At 39.1% G+C, this 24,654-nt stretch overlaps 2 protein-coding genes across 3 annotated transcripts in view; both read right to left on the bottom strand.

Annotated features, from left to right (window-relative positions):
* GGACT (gamma-glutamylamine cyclotransferase) overlaps positions 1–3,602 on the bottom strand; it is a 29,304-nt gene extending 25,702 nt beyond the window's left edge. The window contains exon 1 of one of the 2 annotated variants that reach the window (XM_039730387.1): positions 3,479–3,602. The gene's annotated coding sequence lies outside the window, so the exon portion shown is untranslated. Of the gene's footprint in view, positions 1–1,818; positions 1,965–3,478 lie in introns of those variants that run through there. The other variant, XM_039730390.1, reaches the window with a different exon arrangement.
* A 5,685-nt stretch (positions 3,603–9,287) lies between these two features.
* Positions 9,288–24,654, bottom strand: part of TMTC4 (transmembrane O-mannosyltransferase targeting cadherins 4) — a 52,599-nt gene continuing 37,232 nt past the window's right edge. Inside the window, exons 12-18 of the mRNA XM_039730477.1 lie at positions 19,808–19,887; positions 19,528–19,635; positions 19,264–19,405; positions 18,475–18,589; positions 17,885–17,997; positions 11,428–11,497; positions 9,288–10,909 (exon numbers count right to left, since the gene is read on the bottom strand). Coding sequence (XP_039586411.1) covers positions 10,758–10,909; positions 11,428–11,497; positions 17,885–17,997; positions 18,475–18,589; positions 19,264–19,405; positions 19,528–19,635; positions 19,808–19,887 — 780 coding nt within the window. The 3' untranslated portion in view covers positions 9,288–10,757. The remainder of the gene's footprint in view (positions 10,910–11,427; positions 11,498–17,884; positions 17,998–18,474; positions 18,590–19,263; positions 19,406–19,527; positions 19,636–19,807; positions 19,888–24,654) is intronic.

Here is a 24,654-nt window from a genome sequence, read left to right as displayed (position 1 = left end):
TCCCCCTTGCATTTAGTAGCAACTCACAGTACTGGAAACAAAGCAGTGCTTGAGGGAAAGGATGAGACAAAGCAATTCTACATGACCAAGAACTTCTGTCAGAATGCCAGCAATACAATGGTAACTCTGGCTGTTGGTAAAGGTCATGAGCAATTACAGTCAAAACACTGCATAGAGAGGTGGTTATGTAGGTAATTTCAAAGGAAAAGAGGTGTCTTGTAAGACAGAGAAATCAGGAGTGACAGTGATATCGAATATGTTTTGTCAAGATGTTAAGAGCGAATAGCTGACACACTTAGAGAAATCACAGTGGCCAAGAATCTTAATGTAAAGGCCATTCTTCAACAATACCATAATGGTAAATCAATAGGACATGATATTATCCTGGTACAGCCCATCCTTCTTTAACATTAATTGGAAGTGGGGAAAAGAGAGCTGTATCTGACACGGTCCATAAAATGTAATTAAACTTTTGCAGTGAAAAAGAGCAGAAAATTCAGGATACCTACGGATTCTGGGTTAAGAACAGTGATTTACTACTGCCTGAATAGCTCAATTTCTAAAGAAAAAAGGTATTAAACATCCTCTTTGGAGAGACAGAATGGAAAGGGGTGTTACATTTGCTAACTCAATGACATGACTGGGTCCATCCACTTCCCCTGTCTCTTACTCAATTATCTATGCAATAATTACCCTTTCTGTCGGAATACTGCAAAAAATCTATGGAAGATGAGAAAACAATAGGTAGCATCAGTTCAAATAGAAAATGTGTTCTGTTACAGCACATGCTCTCTTCTTAAGCAGTTCATGTCACTTAAAACGTCATTTGAGTTTCCCATTAAATTCTACTTAAATCAAAAGCATTATGAAAATTATTTGACCAGGTTCGAGTTCAAAGCACTTTCAGAGTGTGAGAGACATACAAGAAGACTTGAATAGGAACAGAAAAGTGCATTGCTTCAAAAGTGAATTGACAAAAACTACAGTGTAGTGTCTTTTTCTTCTACCAACAGTAACTATTAATAGCATTCATTACAGAAAAATTCAATTACAGAAAAATAATTTGGCTAATCCATTAGAGAGTAAAAGCATACCAGAGCTAGCAGCAGAAGGCAAATGCCACAATGTACCCCTGGAATTTACTCTCTTATTTCACTCCATGACACCCCCATGACTATACCTTTGTGCCTGCACTTACACTTGCACATTCACAATGTAGATCAGGCAGTCACATAACCTTATATCCCTGAAGTTCCCCAAGAACAAACACAACCATATAAACAAGAGAAGCAGAGCTGGTAAAACCCAGGGTTACATGAGCAGTCAGATGAAAGTAATTTTCAATAGGAAACTTCCTTTAAAATAGACAGTTGGGTTACCATTGGGAGTTATGAGAATGTAGAGCCAGACTTGGAGGAATGTTGGTTGGATGGGACCTGTGAAGGTCACCTAGCCCAGCCTCCCACTCAGAGCAGGGCTAGAGCCAATGCTAGATGACACTTTCCAAGGGAAGAGGCTGTGCTCAGCAGAACAGTGGGTGGCAGAGACAGCAGGATATCTGCTGCAAACCAGGCCTTGCTTGTGCCCTCTACTCTCCAGAGGCACTTAGATTTCCATGTCAAACATCAGCCAAGGAAAGCATGAACTGACATGGGAAGCCTTTCTAAAGGATAAAAAGGAGACACTGCAGTAAATAAAGCACTCTAAACAATATTTCTGTGCTGAATGATAGGAGAAAATGAGCAACAGAAAACTCTAATCACACGTATACAGTCAGCAAAAAGAAAAGCTATAAGGAGTAGATGACATGACACGTACCAACAACATGACAGGCTTTCTTCCGTGATGGAGCGAATTTGTGTTCGGTATTCCTCAAAACAAACTCGTGAACAAGCTCAAAGAAACTTGCTTGCAAAGCTGATGGCAGAAAACCGCGCTAATTTAGAAAGTGAGGAGCAAACAGGCTGCAAGAACCCAAGGAAAATGAAGTGTGATGCACATATCAAGTAGTTACTATTTGTCAGCAGTCGGGTGCGGATTTTAAAACATTAGCAATGCATGGAAAGGCCATTTTTGGTTTTGTTTAACATGTAACGTCTTTGAAAATTCAGGTTTTGAGACAGACAGTAAAAGAGACATCTGTTCTGTTTAGCATTTATTTAATCATGGCAGGAGAAAGCTGTTCTACACTTAGGTAACAAGACATGTCAGTGTTCATATGACTGGCAGCTATGATAGAACGAGGGCAGGAGATGAGTGCCAGTTAAATATTCTGCCGAGTCAGTCTAAGTTTTTAAGACTTCTCTCAAGAGGAGGGGAGAAGAATGATGGAAATTTGCCCATGTTTTGTTCAGAGATGTGAAATTTAATGCCTCTCTTAATGGCCTTTGTCACCCAATGAACAACTTTAATTGCCAAGAAATTGCTTTTCCAGGTTGATTGCCCGCTTATGCTGGAGAGTATATAAAACAAGCCCATTCCTTACACAGTTCTACATGAAGCAACTTGGTCATGGAGCTATTTACAGTTGTGCCACTGTATGTTCGGCTCTATAGAAGTTGCTACCTTGATATTTTCAAAGCATAGCAAAAATTACAGAAGCAGCAAATTAAAAAATACCTGAAGCAAAAAATGATGAAGTTAATTGTCTGGAATTAACACAGATATAACTAAATGAACCTTAACCCAAACCCAAAAACTTTATAATGGAAAAAGATACCGAACAGGTGGGGGATGAAAGTACAGCAAAATGAAAAACCAAGGAGAATTGGGAAAAAAAAAATAAATTTCCCCCCCCCAAACATTCTGGTCCAAGCAATGCACGCAAAAAGGAAGTGCTCTGAAATATTATCTTGTAAGGATATACAGTCATGGAATGGTTTGGGTTGGAAGGGGCCTTAAACATGTAATTTCAATCCCCACCGTGGGCAGGGACACCTGCTGCTAAACTCTGCGTCTATGGTACCTGAGCTCCTTCCCTTCTCTTTTCCGTCTAGTTTAGGTATTGGCTCTTCAAACACACATCACTAACCCACTACAAGGGCAAAGGTCAGTTACTAAAAGGAGTATTTGGATCACAATGAACAGTTCCGTTTGGAGGACGGCCCGACCACCCTGGCCGGTCCAGCGGCGGGACAGCTCTCCCTGCACTCCGCTGTATCGCGGACACTGCGGCGCTGCTGTGCCCCTGTCCCGGCCGGAGCCCTGAGCCGCCCGCCGGCTCCCCGCCGCCGCCGGGGCCGGGCCGGCTCCCACGTGGCTTTCGGAGCGCGGCCCGGCCCCGGCAGGGCGCTCCCGGCAGGGCCGCACCGCCGGCAGAGCCCGGGCGGCCGCCAGCCCTCCCGCAGCCCCTGCCGGCCCCTGCCGGCACCTGCGCTTCCCCTCAGCGCTTCCCCGCGGCATCACGTGTGGCGAGGGCGGACCGACCCCGGCCCAGCCGCCCCGCCCCGCTCTGCCCGGCGCTCTTCGGGACACTCACTCGCCAGCGCTGCCTGTATGCCTCCACTCCCGCCTGCGGCCTCCGCGTTCTGCCCGTCCCGGGGCGCCTCTCCGGGGAATAGGCGGCGGGGCGGAGCGGGGCGTGGGGCGGTGCCTGCCCGCGCTCCCTCCCCTGCGGACGGGGCAGCGCGGGGAGCCCGGGCGTGAGCCGGGATGGCTGGTCTGAGCCGCCTGCCGGAGCCGGCCCTGCTGCCAGAGGGAGGGATCGTGCTTGGCGGGAGCGCGATCAGCCGGGCTTGGGGCCGGGAGAGCCGGACACCCCGCGGCCGCTGCCAGAGCGGGAGGAGCGCCCGGCGCTCCCGAGGCCGGGGCCTCGCCTGCTGCAGGCCGTAATGAATGTGTGTGAAGCAGTGCAGCGTTTGGCAGCCAATCTGGCCATTAGAGAACCTTTAAAACTCCCCTTTGTTATTTTATAAACGCTGTTGACTACTCTGTAGGAAGGGATTTTGGCTGCACGTACAGATTGGTCTTGAGCCTGCTGAAGCAGGAGTTTTTAACTGGGGGTGCTAAGCGCCTTTCTGTTGCCAACTTTGCAGGCAGCTCCTAGTTACCAGCCAGACTCCCTGAAGCTGCCTCCGTAGGGATCAGTTTGCTCTCTAGCAAAGCATGTGAAGGTTCCACACAGTAAATCACTTTAAAGTAAATGCATTGATAGGAGGAATAAGAGTGAGATAACATTTTACTGGTGCTGTAGAAAGGGCCCTGGGGGTCAATTTACCTGGATGGTGAGTCATTTGTGTCCTGGGGGCATCAGGCACAGCAGCAGCAGTGGGATTGTCTTGCTCTGCTCTGCACTGGGGTGGCCTCACCTTGAATATTGTGTGCAGTTTTGGGTGCCACAATATAAGGAAGATACTCAACTATTAGAGAGTGTCCAAAGGAAGACTTTGAAGATGGTGAGGAGTCTAGAGGAGAAGCCGTATGAGGAGCAGTCTGTTCAGCCTGGAGGAGACTGAGGGGGGACCTCATTGCAGTCTGCAATTTCCTCATGAGGGGAAACAGAGGGGGGCAGACACTGATCTCTTCTCTGGTGACCAGTGATAGAATCCAAGAGAATGGCCTGAAGCTGTGAACTTGTGTCAGGGAAAGTTTAAGGTGGACATCAGAAAAAAGATTTCTCTTTTTTCAACCAAAGGATGGTTGAGCCCTAGAACAGGCTCCCCAGAGAAGTGGTCACCAGAGAAGTGTCAGGCATCAAGAAGTGTTTTGGACAACACTCTTGGGCACACGGTGAGATTCTTGGGGATGGCCCTGTGCACGCAGGGCCAGGAGTTGGACTTGGATGATCCCTATGGGTCCCTTCCAACACAGGATATTCTATGATTCTCTCTGGAGCATACAAGTACCATTCTGTAGCCTGGTAATTGGAACAGCAGGTGAAATTTTGGTGTCAGTTCCTCCTCCTTGACTAGTTACTAAGAGGAAGCCAGGTTGTATCTGTATAAAATTATAGACTATTCACTTTTTTTACCCAATTACCATTCAATAATTCTATTCCACTTATAACACTAGGTAGGATTGTTGCAAAACAACATATATAAATATGTATATGTAAGTATATATAAATTTTTTCTTAAGAAAGGATGTTCTTTGCTGTTTGTTCTTTATTGCAAAACAACATATATAAATATGTATATGTAAGTATATTATAAAATTTTTCTTAAGAAAAGATGTTCTTTGCTGTTTGTTCTTTGTATGCTTTTAAGCCTAATCAACAAGAAGGGATATTCAGTCTGTGAGCAGATAACAGCTAACAAGCTCTAAGTGATGTCCAGGTGTTAGAAAAAACAAATTACTTGGTAGAATTGCCTTGTTAGGGTTTAGAGCTTGAAATGCTTCAATGATCTCAGATCTAGGGGAAGGTTAACAAAGCTTGGGAAGGAGGATGTACCACTGATAGTGGACACAAAGAACATGGAATTTACAGGCCACAAAGATATCTGGCAGAACTCCCAAGATAAAATAGGAACTAATAAACCCAGTGATTGTGCTGCAGTCAGCTCTGACTGGGTAAATTATAATTCCATCATTGATTTGGGGGGAGATTGTGACCACCAGCTCAAGAAATTACCAACCCCAAAGAAGAGAAAGACTGAGCACAGGACTAATTAGCATGAGAAGCAAGAGACTCATTAACCAATAAAAGAACACCAGTTAATAAGAGAACTATGTAACTTTTAGCCAAGGAACACTAATTCCTTTGTTTGCTAAATTCTATAAATAGTAAAAAGTTCTGATGGTGTAAAAGTTCTTATTGTGTAATTTGTGCAATACCACTGATTGTGCAACTTTGAAATAAATAATCAATGTCTCTCTTAAGTGTGTCATTACTGATTTGTTGCACACTGGGTAAAAAATCTGATTTTGGCAGAGGAGGTTGCTCAGCATTTGAGGCAGTAGCTCCTGCTTTCTGTATGTTATCATTTTAGAGACTGAATTAATTATTTAAGTATTCCATTGCTTTCTTCAGGTGCTGCTTTTTGTTTGTTTGTTTAGGCACACACATTCAACATCAATAGACTCGTGCTGAATCAAGATTTTGAACTGTTACTCGAAGAGGAAGACTGTCCCAGTCGTAATCTGCCAGGCCATTAGGTTTTCTTTCTGGTTTGTAGCAGAACCCTGAATCAAAAACTTACTACAAAAATAAACACCATTGTCACAATTAAAATCTATGCAAAAAAAAGATAGCAAAATGCAAATTTATTTCGTGGCTTCATTACAAATGTATTTACTTCCTGCTCAGCTGAAAATAAATTGGAACGTACCATTGGCAGTCTAAATTATTAATATTACATAAAAAAAGTTCAGCTCAGAAATCACAAGCTACCAGTTTCAATACCTGTAGGGATTTTTCCTAACAAAAATACTCATTTTAAAAAGCCCTGAACCACTTGACATGTATCATCACTGACACACACTGAACACCCATGCCACAACACGGCAGTGCAACTTTCTAACACAAGGTAATCAGTCCTCCAATGCTCAGTAGTCCATGCAGCTGTGCACATCCTCTTCCTTGGAGGGATATATAGTCCTTTAAAGCACAGAGTTCAAGTTGCTGTGTTTATAACATTACACCTATGTACAACCACTTCACGTTATTGTGGAGCCCAGCACAGTCTGAAGTGCCCTTTACTAGTGGCACCTGCTGCTTATGGTGTTCCATGACACAAATTTGGCTCCCTCAGCTTTTATGTCGCAGAAATCCAGCCATGTGATCTCACTTTTGCTCCCAGCAAAATTTAGTCTTTTCCAGTTAAACGTGCCCTCATTAACACACATTTGCTAGAAAAACACCAAGAGCTGTGGAAGGGAGGACTGTTCAGTGAAAGGGCCAAGTTGAGAAGCACATGGGAATCTACATGTAACAACACGTATGTGTACCAATATTCATGTGAAATATGGGACACAGGCAGGAACCAGCAAATAAGTATCAAAATATATCAAAACAAAAAAAACCTCACCATACTGAAACACACACTGCTGTCACATTTAACATTCTAACACCTACAGCTTGAAACAGCAACTGGAAGTTAAGGGAAAAAATACAAATCTTACTGTTGCGAATTCAAGGGAAAAATATAAATCTCACTGTTGGAACAGTTGCTTTAGAATTGCTTTTTAAAATAGGAGTGAAGGACACCAAAATTCAATTCAATAAGAAGTTGTTACTGTTCGTTACAGAAACACAAACAAGCTAGCAATGAATCAAACTGGATGTGAATGTTATGTTTTTATATGCAGGGGTTTGTTGTTCAATGCTTTATCAGTCATGTAAATTTATCAAAATTAGTTTTCTTCTACTCCCTCATCCAGCTACTCTCTGTCTCTCAAGGCAAGTACCTGCCAGTTTGCTTCAATGCCAGTCTTTCAACATTCTTGGCGTCAATAATGTATGAGAATGCTAGAGGGACCAGATTACTTCGTGTATGGGACCAGATTACTTCAACTGAAAGCAGCAGTGAGATTTTTCCTCATGTATATGAGCTGATCACCTTAGTTACCCTTTGAAGTTAGTGAATACGAATATCTCCTTCAAGTATGACTTCTCACATCCTAAAGATTTTTTTTCCCCAGTGACTATAAAGAGAAACTAGGATGAATAGTTTAGATACAGGTACCTTAAATATGAAGGAAAAGGTTCCCAGTGAATAGGCCAAATATTTTTAACAAACCATTCAAAAGTATTATAGATTTTTATTTCTTAGTGCCCATAAACACACACACAACCCACATCTCTAAAGTTTAAATACTATGAAATTAAATAACAGGAAACTTTAGGTACATGTCATTGGTCTAGCCACAATAAAGACATACAATCAGGGAACTCCACTGGAAGTTTTTGGTGAAAAGAGACTAACATCCATAGCAGTCATTGTGACTATTTTCTTGACTCCAGTCTGTGCATTAAATCATTCTGCTTTATCTTCTCAGAACTGTATTTGAGCAAGTAATCATTAAAAAAAAAAAAGAAGAAAAAAAAAAGGCTTTGTAATTTCCCTAGAGAATCAGACTGGCCAACTGATAAGGAAACTTTAATCTTCTAGAATTAGCAATGGGAAAAAAAATCCAGCATGCTGGAAAGATAGGCAATATTTGTAACTACAGTTATGTACAAGCCCACTTTTTCTTAATCTTTTTCTCTTTGAAGTGTTCTGCACTGTTCCAGGAGTCAGTTATGAGGTATGAAAAACAATAAAAAGGTTAACATTATAACCATTTTAATAAAAACCACTGCACTGTTTGCACTTTCAAAATATTTCTGAAAATAATGTAAAAAAATATTTAGTATTCTTAAAAGTCTTAAGGAAGTTTTTATTACAAAAGAGTCATCTTTGTGGCTTCTTCCAAACACAATTCTGCCTCAACATTAAACTCAGACATATGGGTGTGCTTCATATTACCATCATACAAATAATCACATTGAATTTCTATAGCAGGAAATATTATATAAAACAAATAAACCCTCACAAAAACATATACAGGTAGCCAGAAGAAATTATGTTGTCTGTAGTGAAAAGTAAACACTATTTTCAAACACTAACAAAACATCCAAATTGTTTGTCAGTCTCTTCTGTCTTAAGACTCTTGAATAGAAGGACTTCCACAGAGGAATTTCTACAACTTTGGTTTACAATGACCTAGAAAAAAATCATCCCTCGTACATAATATTGATCTAGTGGATGTCTTTAAAGCTGATATGGAAAGCAACAGGGAAAACTACACATGTGGACTTTATGATGAGAATAATAATTTAAACTCAGGATGTCATATTCCAAATATACAGAAAAGACCTGATTATAGTAAACATATTTATCTTCTGCTATAAATTAGCTCATCCAGCCAGATCCCTACTCTTCAATGCCTCATGACTGAAGAAGCGATGTGTTCTCTCTATCTGATGAATAGTAGGCTATGTATGGAAAGCCTTAAGAACCTGCTGCTTGTACTGAAGGGTGTATCTGTTTCAACACCTTTCAGACACAAAAGTTGGTACTAAGGTAGGCTGGTCATTGGAAGATGATTAGCCATACTGGTGCAGTGCTCTGTTATCAAAGAGCATGCTTGGATCATATTCAGAAACAAACTTCTGAAAATTTTATCCAGAAAACAGAATAAATGGAGACGACTGCCACGGCTTTGTACCCTGTGTGAACTAATTAGTCCCACTGAGAAACAGGCTATGCCTGTAGGAGAGGAGCACACATACATGCCTCTGGCACCACAACTAAAACCAGTATGTAGCCATGTTTGTTTCTTCAAAGGCCAGATTTGTGGACGCCTTGCTGGCTAGTTCTGCAGTTGGTGTGGCAAAAATAATGCACTAAAGTGTCTGCATGACTTGTAGTACCCGAGCTAGCTTTGATCATACAGTGCTGATCAGTTTCTCCCAGGAGACATGGATGGTAAGAATAAAGGAATATGAAAAGACAGGTAAAGTTCCCAAACTTTCATATCCAATAGCAAACTTCCAATCTTAAACAAACAAAACTAAACATCTCAAAAAACCCTAAAGAAACTGGAAAAACCAACCACCAGCAAATAAACAGACATGTGACTACTTCCTGAAGCAGGAATGTAAATATATAGTACATGACAAACAACTCTGGACAGCCAGAGTTCAAATGTGTATTAAAGCATAGCCCCTTGTGAGAGGTAACATGGTATCAACATAAACCACCTCTGAATCATCCCACATTGATGTGCTCAGTTTATGCATTAACAGCTATGCTTATTTATCTGCCCCTTCAGCAAACACACGAGCCATGGGAGACAAAGGTGAAGCCAAGTTCTTTCAGGTAACAGATCAACAGCCAAGGTCAGGTTACTGCACAGTTACTGTTCTACAGAAATTCTCTCTTTATTCCCCAGCAATATAGGAGCTGAAAGGTGTAATGTCCTTAACCAGAAAGCACTGAATTGCCTGGGAATGCAGCAATTAGCTCCTACAGACACTGCACTGTATTTAAACCACTGACCTGCCACAGGAGCTAAAGCAATTCTGACTTGTCCATGTTGTCTGTGGTTGATGAGACTGCCTGCAAGAACAGAAACTCTACCTGACTCCTCTGTTGCCTCACCTTCTTTTCATTAGCTGCTTGCTAAAATCTCTATCTTCATCTAACAGTATTTTCTACACTCAAGCATACCTGAGCAGTACACTGGCTGACAGACGTTTATGGTCAAATCCTTGCCCTTATTTACTCCTGTACAAGTCTGACACTTCACAGGCTGGAGAGAGAAATGAGCATAAGGGCTTAACCCAAATTATGTGAGTACACTGATGTGCTGGAGAGAATTCATTCTTCCACTGACTCTGCAGGACTGGCACTGGAAGGCAGTAATAAAACTGAAATAGACAGATATTCTTCATACTTGAAAAGATCAGGATTTAAACAGGAAATTGCACTTTTAAGTATCACTTTCAGAAATAAAACTGCCTCCTGCTATTCATCCCGCTACTAAAAAGTCAGATGAAGATATCAAATTACACACGTATGCTGTGAAATTCCATCTGCATTGCTTTCATATACCTATAAAAATGTTCTAATGGACTTTAAAAGCAGTTCAAGTAAAAATAAAACGATCCCTCAAGCTGAAATGTTAGGATCTGTAGGAGGGCAAAACTGGACATTCAAGTGTGCGGTGCTGGTGGTGTTGTTTTTGAGAAATGATGACTGAAGCCTGCACATGGTCAAAAGTACCCATGTAACAGCAGTTGTAAACAACATGCATGGGCAACCTGAAAAGGAGCATCAGGCACCGCCTTTCTTTTGCAACTGCTCCAGTTTTCTTCTTAAGAGGTTGTAGTTTTCCCTGGTTCCCGGTGCCATGGGATCAAGCTTCAGAGAGACTTCATAGTGCTTCTTCGCCAAGTCAAGGTTTCCCCAGCGATGATAAAGCACAGCTGGAACATCAATGGGGAATTTCGTTAGCAATATTGTTGAATAATGTACAATCTTGCCAATCACTTGGAGAACAACATTGAGGTATTTGTTTCCAGAGAGGGTTTGTCACTGGCTGGTGGCACAGTAGCTGCTTGTTCTGTTGCCAAATGCAGGAGCAAGGCCTGGGAGCAGAACTGGCATGGGAATGATGAAGGAATGAATTACAATGGAGCCATAAATGGCAGCTCTTATCTGGTGAGCTCATTGCAGGTTACAAGCATAGCATAAATGAACCAATTTGCAGACACTAAAGTGCAGCTACCTCTGGGCTGGATTTTGCAGCCCTCTTGATCTGTCATATCGTGTGACAGCTTTTCTGGCTTTAGTGCCTTGTTCTTCTGGCTGGCAGTTCTTCTAGAAAGTAAAATAGAAATCTGCCCAGCAGGAAGAAGGCGCAAAAGATTGCTTTTTCTTTTTAAACACAATGAATATGAAGCAAATAAACAATACAGCTGATAAGATTTAGAAAGGCTCTTACCCAAATTACCGTGATAGCTGGCAGCATTCGGATTGGCTTTAATTGCCTTGAGGAACAAAGCTTCAGATTCCTGAATAATTTAAAATAACAAGTCATCAGGGAAGTCCATTCTCATATATATAAAACAATGCCAAATTTACCCACCACTGTAATTACAAACCTTCCAAAATTATGCCATATCTATATGATACCACCATATAAATATCCTAAGCCTGCCTGATCTGTAGCTCAGGTGGCTACAGCCCCCTGAAACCAAAAATAATGCTGCAAATAAGTGTCATGTTTTCACAGACTGCTGTTATTTTATCAGAAATTTATTAAGCACTAGAGAACTTTGCTCTTTACCTAAAGTACCTTTTTTTAAAATAGTTATAGTATTTTCAAACATTACCTGCTGAAGTTTTCCCTACTTATGCAATCAAATTAAGAAAATGTAATTTGGTATCTAAGCAAACTGCTTGTAGACACTTTTCCTTTTACAACAGTTTTAGCATTAAAAATAAGGGCATTCCAGTAAATCTCTTTCAAACAGATGTTTCAGTGTGGTTCCCCATGAAGAGTAGCTGAGTACCTTTTACTTAAAAAAACATGCCAAATCTTATCATGCCATGCAACATCCTTCACATTTTCCTCAGCAGTTATCTTCTTGCATTAGTGTTTGCAATGTGTGCTCTTAAGACTCTTGATATCTGAGTACCTCTTAGAAAACCTGAGGTCCCTCACCTAATATTCAGAGAATAATTTACTGCTAAATTTTTTCTCTAATTAAAACAATTCTGTTTTTCCAAACTAGCTGCTAATATTGATACTTTTTTCCCAAGCAGATTTCCTGCAGAAGTTTAAACAGTCACATCCTGGCCAATCCAAATGGAGCATATTTACTTGCTGACATGCAAGTTTAGATACCTGAGAGCAAATTTTACACAGATTTCTATGCTGTGCTGTGCTTTAGGGAAAGTTGTTCATTCAGTTTCAATGCAAATGACCTAAAAATAAAATTACCTCAATGTGGTAGGCTTCCATCTGAATGCACATACTTGCTGTCTGAGGTATGTGAGAACACTAACATGGAGAAAAGTCCTTTCCTTTGTGCTAAGCTTTCACTGCTTAAAATAAATCACAGGCTCTACTGAAAAAGAAAGCCTGTCAGCCAGATTTTTGGTTCCACCATCTTCTCATGTCAAGCATGAAATAACTCTCTGTAAGGGTCCCTTCAGGGGAAAAGAAATTTCTGATTTCAAGATTGAGTCACTCAGCTCTGAGTGACTTAAGATCCTCCCCATATGTCCAAACCCAAACTAAAAGCATTGCTGAGCACAGCTGAGGCTGCCATTCTCAAGCCAGGAGAGACTTGTGCAGAAAGTGCTTTCATCTCCACAGGTCAAGGAAATTACAAACCCCAGGGTTCTCTGAGCTGGGCCAGTGGAGGGCTATGAAGATGATGAGGGGACTGGAGCATCTTTTATGAGAAAAGGCAGAAGGAGCTGGGCCTGCTCAGCCTCAAGAAGAGATGACTGAGAGGGGACCTCATCAGAGTCTAAGTATTGAAGGGAGGGTGCCAAAGGATGGATCCAGGCTCTTCTCATTCATGCCATGCAACAGCACAGGAGGCAACAAGCAGCAACTGATGAACGGGAAGTTCCACCTGAACATGAGGAAGAACTTCTTTACTGTTCAGGTGACAGACCACTGGAACAGACTGACCAGAGAAGTTGTGCTGTGTCCTTCCCTGGAGATATTCAAAACTTGCTTGGATGCAATTCTGTGCAACCTGCTCTAGGTGAACCTGCTCTAGTAGGGGGTTGGATGAGACCATCTCCAGAGGCCTCTTCCAACCCCAGCTAGTCTGTGATTCTGATTTTGTTTCAGGACAAGGAATATTTGGATAGGAGTTAACAAGAGGAACCAGATACCTGCAAATTTACTTCAATAGTGCAAGTTTTAGCATTGCTTTCCTACGGCATGAGCAGTTACTCCAGCATTCTCATATCCAGACTATCAAAGTCCCTGGATGCATTGGTCTTTTTGAAACCCACACTGTTTAGTGATTTCATTTGTATTTTGGATGATGGGACTGAATGCAGTTTCAAAACTTTACAGGTAGCACCTAAGAGGAGGGAGTGAGAAATACATTGGAAGGAAGAATAGCTATTTTGAGGGACCTGGGCAGGACAGAGAAACAGACTAGCAGGAATCACAGAATGGTTGAGGCTGGAATGGACCTTTGGTGGCCATGTGATTTTTAATAAGCACTTCTGAGACCACACCTGGAGTATGTGTTCAGGCTGGGGGTCTCCATTACAGAGAGACACAAACATACTCCAGTGAGTCTTGCAGAAAGCCACCAAAATGGTACAGGGCTGGAGTACAAGATGTGCAAAGACCAACTGAGAGAACTGGATCTTTTCAGCCTTTGGGAGAGAAGATGAAGGTGCTGCCTACAACTACCCGATGAGATAATACAGAGAAAATGGAAACAGACTCTTCTCACATGTCTGTGAGATGGGATGAGACATAATGGACGCAAACTGGCATACAAGAAATTCCAGTTAAAGGAAACATTAATTTTTTTAATCATAAAGTTGGTCAAGCATTGAAAGATGCTGTTGAGAGAGGTTATAGAATCTCTATTGACAGAGATATTCAGGATTCAACTGGAACTGGCACTGGTTTGGGTTAGGGGTTGGACTAGATGACCTCTAGATGTCAATTCCAGGCAAAATTATTCCACGATTTCCATGTTTCTCAGTCACCTGAGAAACATACTGAGAATCAAAATTTTGGCAAGTAGTGCAGGATAACCTCCTCTTTTCATACAACTCTCAAATCCTAAAAACAGTGGATTGGCACCTGAAAGCATGCAGTAATTTCAAGTCCCACAAAGTTGTGGTTTTTCCCACTCCAAATTGTAGTATTTTGGTCTAGTAAATCTCTTTTTTCCTCACTGGGCAAGTTAACAGCAATCAAAATGAAAGATATACTGAACATTTAAATCACCTTATGCCTAAAAGTTGCCACCTACACAGAGGAGGAGCACCTAATGTATAGACTTGCATCCTTTCACTGCTGAAGGACAGTGGGACAACATGTGCAATGCTCTTCCAGGTAGTTTAATGAAATAGATATTCAAGAGCTGGCCGCCATTACCATACATCTTCAACTACATGCTGAGAATATTTTTATCACCACTACTTTGCTCAGCAGCTAGTAGAAGCATAGTGGTTGTTTAAAGGCTATTTAAGGTGCATCATATTCATATTACTGTGGATATATGGAATAAATATACATTCCAGTACATCAGTGGTATTTCAAATTGCTGCATCTTGCCAAATCTTCAAGTGTTGCCAAGAAACTTGCAGCTTGCATATAGCAAAGGCTTGGGGTAAGCACACTGCATTCCATCTGCTGCCAAGGCCACAAAATTGTAGTCTGGCTTTATTTCAAATACAAAAAATGCTGAATGGTTTCAGTTTATTGCACTTTTTACAGAAAAAGCATAGATGTATATGTAACAAAAATATAGCACACATCTTTTTCAAAGAACTAAAGATAGCTTGGTTCTTAATCAATTGAGATAAGAACAAGCATTCAAAGCAGAATCTAACATGGTATAACAGATGTTAATTGAAAAACCCAAACAAAACCACAGAAACAGCTCATCCTTTATGTGCTTTTCTCTCTGGAACAATAAATCATTCATCAGTGGATACAAACATAAAGGGCTAATTTTTATTTTTTGTGATGTAGGAAACCTATCTTCTCCTGAACATCAATGTGCATTTGAAACTGAAGGAGTGTGCTTATTGGAAGGAGGAGAATTTTGCATGCTTATTATTGGAAGGAAATCTCTCTACAACATAATAAAACCTTTTTGACTCAATGTCTTTTAAAATAAGAGATAACAAAAAACCCCAGAACTCATCTTCCTGTGCAACAACAGAGCCCACATAGTAGCAACTTTTATACAGACACATGACGAGTAACCTAATAAATTAAATGCCTGAGGTTATACAACACATCAGACACAGCCCAGCAGCACTCTGAAAATTACCTTCATCACCTTGACAGTCTCCATCCCCTGTTCCTCCCCTCCAATTCCATTCAGTAAAAATCCTTGAAGAGCCATCCACTCCTGTTTTTACATGGTGAGGGCCTGGACAAGAAATCTGAAAAAAATTACCTTCATCACCTTGACAGTCTCCATCCACTGTTCCTCCCCTCCAATTTCATTCAATAAAAATCCTTGAAGAGCCATCCACTCCTCTGTTTTTACATGGTTTGGGGCTGGACAAGAAATCTGATTTTTTCATGCTTTTTTTTTTTTTGTCAGTAAGCATTCTCCCATTGCAAACAAATCTGTATCTCCTCTTTCCAGGCAATGCCAAATAGAGCTGCTGAGAGCATAACCTTTGTGAGTGAGTCGTCTTTCCAATTCCCTTAATTTGCTCTCCCTGTTATAACTCATCAGTTTTTAGTGACTAGTTAAGCTTTACACAAAACTACTACTCCATATTGAACTATTAAAACACTCACTGGCGCCCTGTATTTTTTTTTCCTGGGCTCCACTATTCCTTTTGCTTTTATCAGAATGTGGACTTAAAAGCTGCACTTTCCCCTACTCTTACTTCTGCATTGTCTCCAACACGTTCTCCTGCAGCATAATAACCTTTCAGGGCTGGCAATCAAAACCACTATCCTCTTTTGTATTTTTTAAATCCACTAAGACAGACTTGTCTCTCCTACACCTGGAAAAATTTTCTAGCTTGTTTTCAACTTATTTTTTCACTTTATTTCATTATAAATGCTCTGTATTCTGTCATGATACATATTCTCCCTGATGAATGACTATAAAATCCTCTATTCTTCCACAGGCCTGACTCACCAAAATAATTCTAGCAATTACCTCCTCCATAATCTCATATCTTATGCATTCTGGATGTTAATTTGTATCATTCTGGAACTTTGTTAAACCAACCTGAAATATGTATTTTATAACAGTCTCAGGTGGAGAGAGAAAAAAATTAGAGTATCCAGGAAAAAAAACCTAGCCAGTCTAGAAAAACAGTAACAGCGTGTTTAACAGCATCACTTACACAAACAAAAGCCAGTGCTGGCTTGTCACAGGCCCTGGCCTCACATGTGAACAGGTCAGGACTCCACAGCTGATCAAAACTGTAGAAATATAAGTGGTCACAGTAACTACTGACCAGATGTATCTATTTGGAGAATCATGGACTTATTAAAGTTGGAAAAGACCTTTAAGATCACAAGGTCTAACTGTAAACCCACATCACCAGCATGTTCACCATTAAACCATGTCCTCAATATTTTTTGAACACTTCCAGGGATGGTGACTCCACCACTTCCCTGGGCAATCTAGTCCAATGTTTTACAACCCCTTTTGTGAAAAAAAAAAAAAAAAAATTCCTTATATCTAATCTAAACCTTTCCTGGTGCAACTTAGGCCATTTCCTCCTGACAAGTTTCATATCGTACAATCTTCTTACTTTGTATGTAAATGAGGATGTTCCTGGAGTGCTGTTAACATTATCGCTATCAAAAAGACATCAAACCCCTTAAAAGCCTAAAAAAAGGTTCAGTAAATTATGTTTTTCTAAGGAACACCAAGGACTTGATTATTAATTTGTCCCTATCACATACATAAATCACTGATTATAGAGTCAGTTTAAACAACTAACTATATTCAATGTGTATGATTTATTTTCTGTCATATAAGCTTATCATCTGATACAATTCCCTTTGGAAAACAAGTCATCCTCATCGGTTTCATTACATTTACTACTTGCAAATAAAGGTAGCTAATGCTGAGGTACCACTCACAGGCTGGTCAACTGCATCCAAGAGAAAGTTCAATACATTGAGCAATGCATGTTCTTTCATAGCATTCTGAGATCACCCAGGTATCCCATCCTCAGTCTGGGATGAACAAACTAGTGTTACTATATTTTAGAATGTGTCTGAGGCAAAAAGGCTAGAATTCTTGTCTATCTATCTGTCTATCTAAATATATATATATATATATATGTATTGACAGAATACACAGCAAAAGCACAAGGACTAGCCTGTTCTGAGTTCCTGAAACAAGGTCTCTAATTCAATGCAGGCTCTCCCTCGACTGTGAAGCAACACAAGACCCTAACTGCCCTCTAGTGTGCTTAAGAGCCTATTTCTCTCCACTGACCACTGACATAGTGTGGGGCAGCAACATTTGTAACCCAGGCATCTAAAATAAGGAGGGATAAGCTCAAGACAGAATCACACACCAATACTGTGGTAGAAAGGGGCACTGAAATGTTTTAAACAGATTATCTAAGTCATAGTCCACAATGATCTCCTCAAATAGTTTCTACAAAAAATGTAGATGGAGTTTAATTAAGGGAAAAATCCCAACTAAACCAACCCAAAGCCCTAGAGTCAAAAAGCTCTAGTTACCTACCTTATATTTTTGTGATTTCCCCAGTACATTAGCCAAGGAAAACATAAGGGAATGATCATTAGGTATTAATTCCAGGGCTTCTCTTCCAACTGCTTCTGCTTGAGCTAGATTGCCTGGAAGCCCAGGTAGCAGAAAAAGAGAAGGCATGTTTTAACACACCCTTAGTTCATGCTGCAAGCACACATATTTTACAAATAGCTGACTGCATAATTTTTTAGAGAAAACCAGGTATCACACACACACAAATGTAAAATGCTGCAGACTAATGCAACAGAATATCTTAATTTTTTTCCAACAGATAACAACTTCAGAAGAACAAGAAAGCAGAGATTAAAACGTTCTGGAATTTACTCTATAATACAAACATGCTTGCACAATGATGGCATTTTAAGTAAGTATCAGAAATTCAATTTGTGCGCTGGATTTCAAGTGATGCATTAAAATGACCAAATCAGAAGGTATTTTTCTATTATTAGAGGGTGTCTGGGTGGCCAAAGAAGAGGTAAAGATCCTTTTAGATAAAAATGGATAAAGGTTTAAGTTTTTCTAGACACTGAATTATTCATTAAAACATTCAAATAGACCTTTACCTGTGTTATCAAGCAATATTATCATATTGTTCCAGGCCAAACTGTGTTCTGGTTTCAGGACTGTAGCATTCCTCCATGCATTCAATGCATCTATATGGCGATTCAAATCTGCGTACTAAAACAAAAGAAAAATCCAGTAGTTTTGCTATTACTTGCTTTACTTTCCTATCATTCACTAAAGACACTAAAAAGTTGTTAATGTCATGTCCTTTCTAGTAGGATTTCTTTTTACGGACAAAAATAAACATAAAAGGAACACTCTTGTAGTATGGAAGATAAGAATGCTATATACTAATTTTCCTTTTCTTTCCTCTGGAAGTGAGGCTTGTCTTCAAATATGCATGTTCCAATAGCATAAGGAGAAGAAACAGCATACAATTTAGAAATCTACACAAGAGATTTGGTAAATATTTAATGTACATATTTTCAAAAATCTAATTTGAATTTTTCAGCATAGCTGTACTACCTAACAATATACTAAGGAATGCAAAACATTGGGAAATTATCAATAATGCCTTTTGGAAAAAAAAATTAAAATCTGTATTTTTGTTTATACTTCTTTATATGATAAAGTAGGATTACCAAAGGTTGTATGGAAGGAAGTATATTGGGAAAGCAATAGGAAAAGCTACCAAAAGCATGAAATCACCCTAAAGTACAATATAAGCAAAGTGGGATAACTATCAGCTTTTAACATTACAGCAGAATTATATAAATCTATCTCTATATATACATACAGAAAGACATACAGATTCCAGTCATTGCTATCATTTATTCAAAAGCACTTACCAACCGCCCTAAATTGTAGTAACAATCTGGATATTTTTTTCTGTGTTTAATTGCTGTCCAGTAGCTTTGCTCTGCCTCTTCAAACCTTCTTAAACTGTTCTGCACTATTCCTAGATTCATCCACGCAGCAGCAAAATCAGGTCTGGGCAAATTGGGAAAAAAACACCAGGAGAGAGGACAATTAAGCATTTGAAACACAAGATCCTATTGTATCATTTTGGCTCAATTGGTGCAAAACACTGCTTAGCATTGGTCTAAACATACTGTATTTGTACAGCTAAGGACAGCAACTCCTCTGCTTCATGGAGCTCATTTCTTTCTTTCAGAATATTTCCAAGGTTGTTCATGGCATGCACATATTTTGGATTCAACCTAAAATTTAAAATGTAAGAGATTATTATTATGTATGGACATGTATTAATATATGCAAATTGCTAGCTCTGCAACACTGCAGAACATGAAAATGAATAGCTAAGCATTTTCTTCATGTTAAACATGAAAGCAATTTTAGCAAAGATCATTAAAGCAGTAAAATTTCTAATACCTTACAGCTTCTCTGTAGTATTTGATTGCAGCACTTTGATTTCCTTTGTCAGCCAGGTTTTTGCCAACATTGTAGTGCACCTGAAAACACAGATGGATATTCCACCAGATGCCACACAGTCAGATATTTTGTGGAATCAAGTAGCTAAAAATCTTTCTCTAAAAAGAAACAGTCAGCACTTGTGTCATTCATTGCTGGCTTTTGGTGTAGATTGATACTTAGGATTGGATAATTCATACAATGAAGACAGTAAGACAAAATCCGAGGTACAGATCAGTTTACCTACTCCAGTTATTTAAGAAAGATTATTAATTTCCTAGTTTTATAAGTGAGGTCACCACACCTTTCACAAGGCACCTGGTATGGAGACCTCCTGCTCTTAATTTTGTTTGTTTGCCAGGTAAGAGAAAGTTTGACTCAAATCAAATCTATCATAGCAGAAGGAACACTACAGCAATGTGTCAAACTTTGTTTTCATTATAGCATAAACTAGAAGAAACTCAACATTGACAAAAAACCCAAACAAAAGGTAACAGGCAGGAACAATTATTATATAAGGATAAAAATGTATCAAAGAGCATTTCTGAAATAATATATGTAGCAACATGTTGAAGACTTTGCCTGTTAAAAACTGAATGATGAAGGAAGGATCTAGAGCTTTCAGACTATAGGAAGCGGATGCATCATCCTAATTTATGGCAAGAGTAAATAGGAATAAATATATATCAGGACAAATCTGAGTTGGAAGACATATCAAATCCCACTCTAAGACAAATCTCAGAAGACTGTGTTACCTGGTTGAAAAGTACTGTGAGTGCTGACTCTTGAAAAGAGATTTCTCAGCACCCAGATCAGGACTCATTATTTAGATAACTCTGCTATTTGAAATTTAATTGTATATACTTCATCTAAAACACATATGGTAATTTTTTCCAAACTTTGAAAATCTAATTTCAAAACAGTATACAGGAATAACTTCAGATTGAAGTCCAAAAAGATAGGTCCATAATGTACTTAGATAAATCTAATTCACCTTCTACATTCAAAAAAGGATTTTATCTGACATGTCCATTAACTGAAAAACCCTAATTGCAGTTGGCACAGTGTCTGGAACCTACTGATCCAGCACACATGAGTGTTGGAGCCTAGTTGTTATGGTATTTAATTGTTGAATTTCATCTCTATATGATGGTAACTATGCTGTAACATACCACCACCAAGTAAAGTTAAGGACATTTCCCATGCTTCCTCAAATGGGAGAAAAAGTATTTTCACTGGTTTTAGGGAGAACAGAGATGCCATAAAGCTTATTAAGCATGCACAAAGGCATCTTCTCACACTGTAAGATATAAAATAGCACACAAATTCAACATCCCATAAAAGCAGTTCTAGCACAGCTTTCACAAAGAAAAAAATCCTGGCACTGTACTGTACACTCATAAAAATGTGACAAGGTCCATGGCAAAGAAGCAACAGAATGGTACATTTACATCAAGAAACAAACAAATGAAGATCCATTGACAGTGTCAAAGAATACAAGAAGATAGAGCAGCATTTTCCCAGGAGTCATTAAAGTAAAATGAAATACCCTGAAAGATGTTTCTCAGGACTGAATTCTATTTATATATCTCTTCCAGAAATTATTCAGAACACTAAGATTCTTACCAAGTTGGATTGCTCTGATTATGTATGTTGAAGTTCACACATTCAAATTTTACCCAGATAAAAGATAAATTGTGGCAACACAAAAGAAATATTTACATATTTCACTGAATAGTGGATGTTAGCCCTTGAAGTACGTAACTTTACACTTCAGCAAACAAAATTATATTTAACTTGATTGAATTTTATTCTTTAAGAAGCTTTACAAAATGAAATTTGACTAAAGACTGGGACAGAGCAGATGAGAAAAATCTTGGTGCACACCAACCACTCAGTCTTTCACATGTCAGCTGCCTTGTGTTAGGAAACAGTACTTCACTTTCTATTTTTCACAGTTTTTTTAAAAACATGTAGTATCTTCACATCCATTTTTTTCCCAAAAGTACCAGCAGCAAGAATATTTTTCTCATGTAAACAGAATTGTGCAGTCTGAAGAAAACGGAGAGATATCAATTCTCTCAAGTCAAAACATCAAATGAAGTATTAAGTGCACATGTACATTTTGTGAACTGAACTAAAAAGATATACTATAGTCTACTAAAACTGATTGAACAACTATTTAAATAAACTATTAGCCTTTCAAATGGTATATTTCTTTTGCCCTCAGCTATAGCTCCTGTGTGAAAGGAAATGATGTTTCTATACAATACCCCCAAAAATGAAGGGCTCCTTGCTGTATGTAAGTTTTCTAATTTCCTTTCAAGTGAAATTTTAGCTTTAGTTCCTCTTAATATGGTGGTGACAAAGAAAGGAAGAGGAAAAAAGCCCAAAACCAAACATATCAAAAGAAGTGCCCAGCCTACCATAAGCATCCAATGATAAAGGCAGTCCTGCAATGGGTTATAAGATGCAGCCACATCCTGCTCTTAAGAGCAGAAGCAGCAAAGGGTTTCCAGCCACATCCAGTGACCTGAGAGGTACTTTGCCATCCAGCTGTGTCTCTCACTTCAGTGCCACAGCAGAGAGATGCCAAGGTCAGCCTTTAGCTCACTGAAGGCAAGCCTGCAGTGACCACTCTGTCTGCTGAGCACAGGGCTGTGACTCCCCTGCACAGCACGGGGACACAGGACCTTTCCATGTACCAATGGGTGGGAGGAATCTGGTCTTTAATAACGAGAGGCCAGTGAGTTGTTTAAAATTTCATGTCTAGACGTGTGGTTCTTCTGTTTCTGACAGATATTGTGCATGCCAGCCTGGGAGGGAAGATTTTCCTTTCCTGGTTAAACATTTAAGAGCCCTTTGTTATTAAATGATTAAATATTAACTGGAAATGACGTATTACATTATACTCAGATGATCCTTTATCAATCTTAAACAGGCAATTACTTTACAGTAATAGCTCTAAAAGGAGCATTTTTCAGGGATGCATAACAACATAGTATTCTCAGAAATCTAAGAGATCAGGTAAAAATACCCTAGGGTAGAAGCCACTTTCTCTCATGTGTTGTTTAACATAACCATAGCACCAGAGCCTAGCCAAGGAATAGGCTCTATGTATTTGTCTGTTCAATACCTCAACCAACCTAAGAAGCCAGTATAAAAAAGAAAAAGCGCTGCATATTATTCTGTGCCAGATATACATAGTACTTGAACTCTTATTTAAATGTTATATTTAAAGGAGAGGAAAAAAAATATTTTCCTGTACAAAAAATGAAGTTATTGCCAGACTGATTTTTTGGTTTTGTTTTCCCTCAAAGCAGAACAGGAAGAAATTGAAATGTAATATCATCTTCCAGGAAGTACACCCCCTCAGCTGGAGCATTACTATTATCACCAATTTTACTCTCTCTTCCTGGCTGCTGATAATCTCTTTTCCAGCGAATATGAACATTTACTGAAAAGGATGAAAGCAAAGCACAGATGTCAAAATTTCTACAGGAACATGCAGATGCCTCTGTTCAATGCCAGCTTGTGTCATCAAGCTTCTCTTTCTTCTACTACTAAAATTCTGTTTTCTAAATAATAAAACAAATATTTTTTGGTATTCACATCTTGTTTGTGTACCTAATGTTGTCTAAAGATTATTCTGCATGACTGTGCTTGTATACACAAAAATTGACATTTAAAATGGTGGCAAAACACTGCAAATAGTCCGTATAAACACAGCCCACAGCACTCTAGGTAAATTCCTGAGAAGATAATCCTTTTTTAATATAGAGCATAAAGAAAAAAAATCTCAATATCTAAAGGAAATGCCCTCTAGATCAGCTTCCTTAAGGATCAAAGATCAGATCCTCAGGCAGCATTAAATCTTGTTCTGTAACAAAGAGGTTTTACAGGACCTTTTACAAAAATATAGAAACCAACCTCACAAACTAATTGTACCTTTTCAGTATTAGCATAGCTCTTCTCTGACAAACTTGTATCTATAACGATTGCAGTTTGCATAAAGCATAAATTTCAAAGTTACTTACTCTGGTATGTCAAGGCAGATAGTTAGCAACATTATGTTGGGAGTATTTTAACTTCCTTGCTTAATATTGCAGAAAAGTTTTCAAAAATTATGTTTATTAATTTCTATCCTTTAAAGAAAAGCCAGTAGCAAGGAGAATGTAGAGATTATGAACAAAATCACAATAATTTACAGTAATTTAAATTCAGTTATTTCAAATCCAGGAAAAGAAAAATGCTGGCTATTTCCCATGTGTGTAACAATGTAACTGCAATTATTTATTTAGATAATCAAATCTAAAGAGGAGGTTATCCAGGAATCAAATCTAGAGAGGAGGTTATCCAGGAATAAAGACCATCTCTGGATTCTTAACTGCTATGGCTTTTCTAAAAGATGACAAAAAATAACTCAGTTCTTCCAACAATGCAAACATTTCCAACTGAAAAAAAAAAGCAGCAAGATGAGCATTTTTGGGAATAATCTTTAAAATTAAAAGAAACAATGTGTAATGACTTCAGAAGGTGAGGAGCAATCCAGCAATGTCTATAAATAGTGAACAGCAGTAGGAAAGGGTCAAAATCTCACATATCCACATCTGCTGTAGTTGTCAGGACTTCTTTTATCATCAGTGGAGAGAAAGACAAATCTAGGATACAGTCCTTCTGACTTATGTCTCTCATTTAGGCCAAGGAGAGGAACTAAATGCTAAAAGAAACAGCTTCTCCTCCCTAGGAGAAGAATCCAACCCATACAGTATGAAAAAGATGGTAGGAAAAATGGAACCAACACAAAG

This window comes from Passer montanus, unplaced genomic scaffold (assembly GCF_014805655.1).
Source record: "Passer montanus isolate IOZ18808 unplaced genomic scaffold, ASM1480565v1 scaffold72, whole genome shotgun sequence".
Taxonomy (NCBI): Eukaryota; Metazoa; Chordata; class Aves; order Passeriformes; family Passeridae; genus Passer; species Passer montanus.
This window is presented reverse-complemented; position numbering and strand designations above follow the sequence as displayed.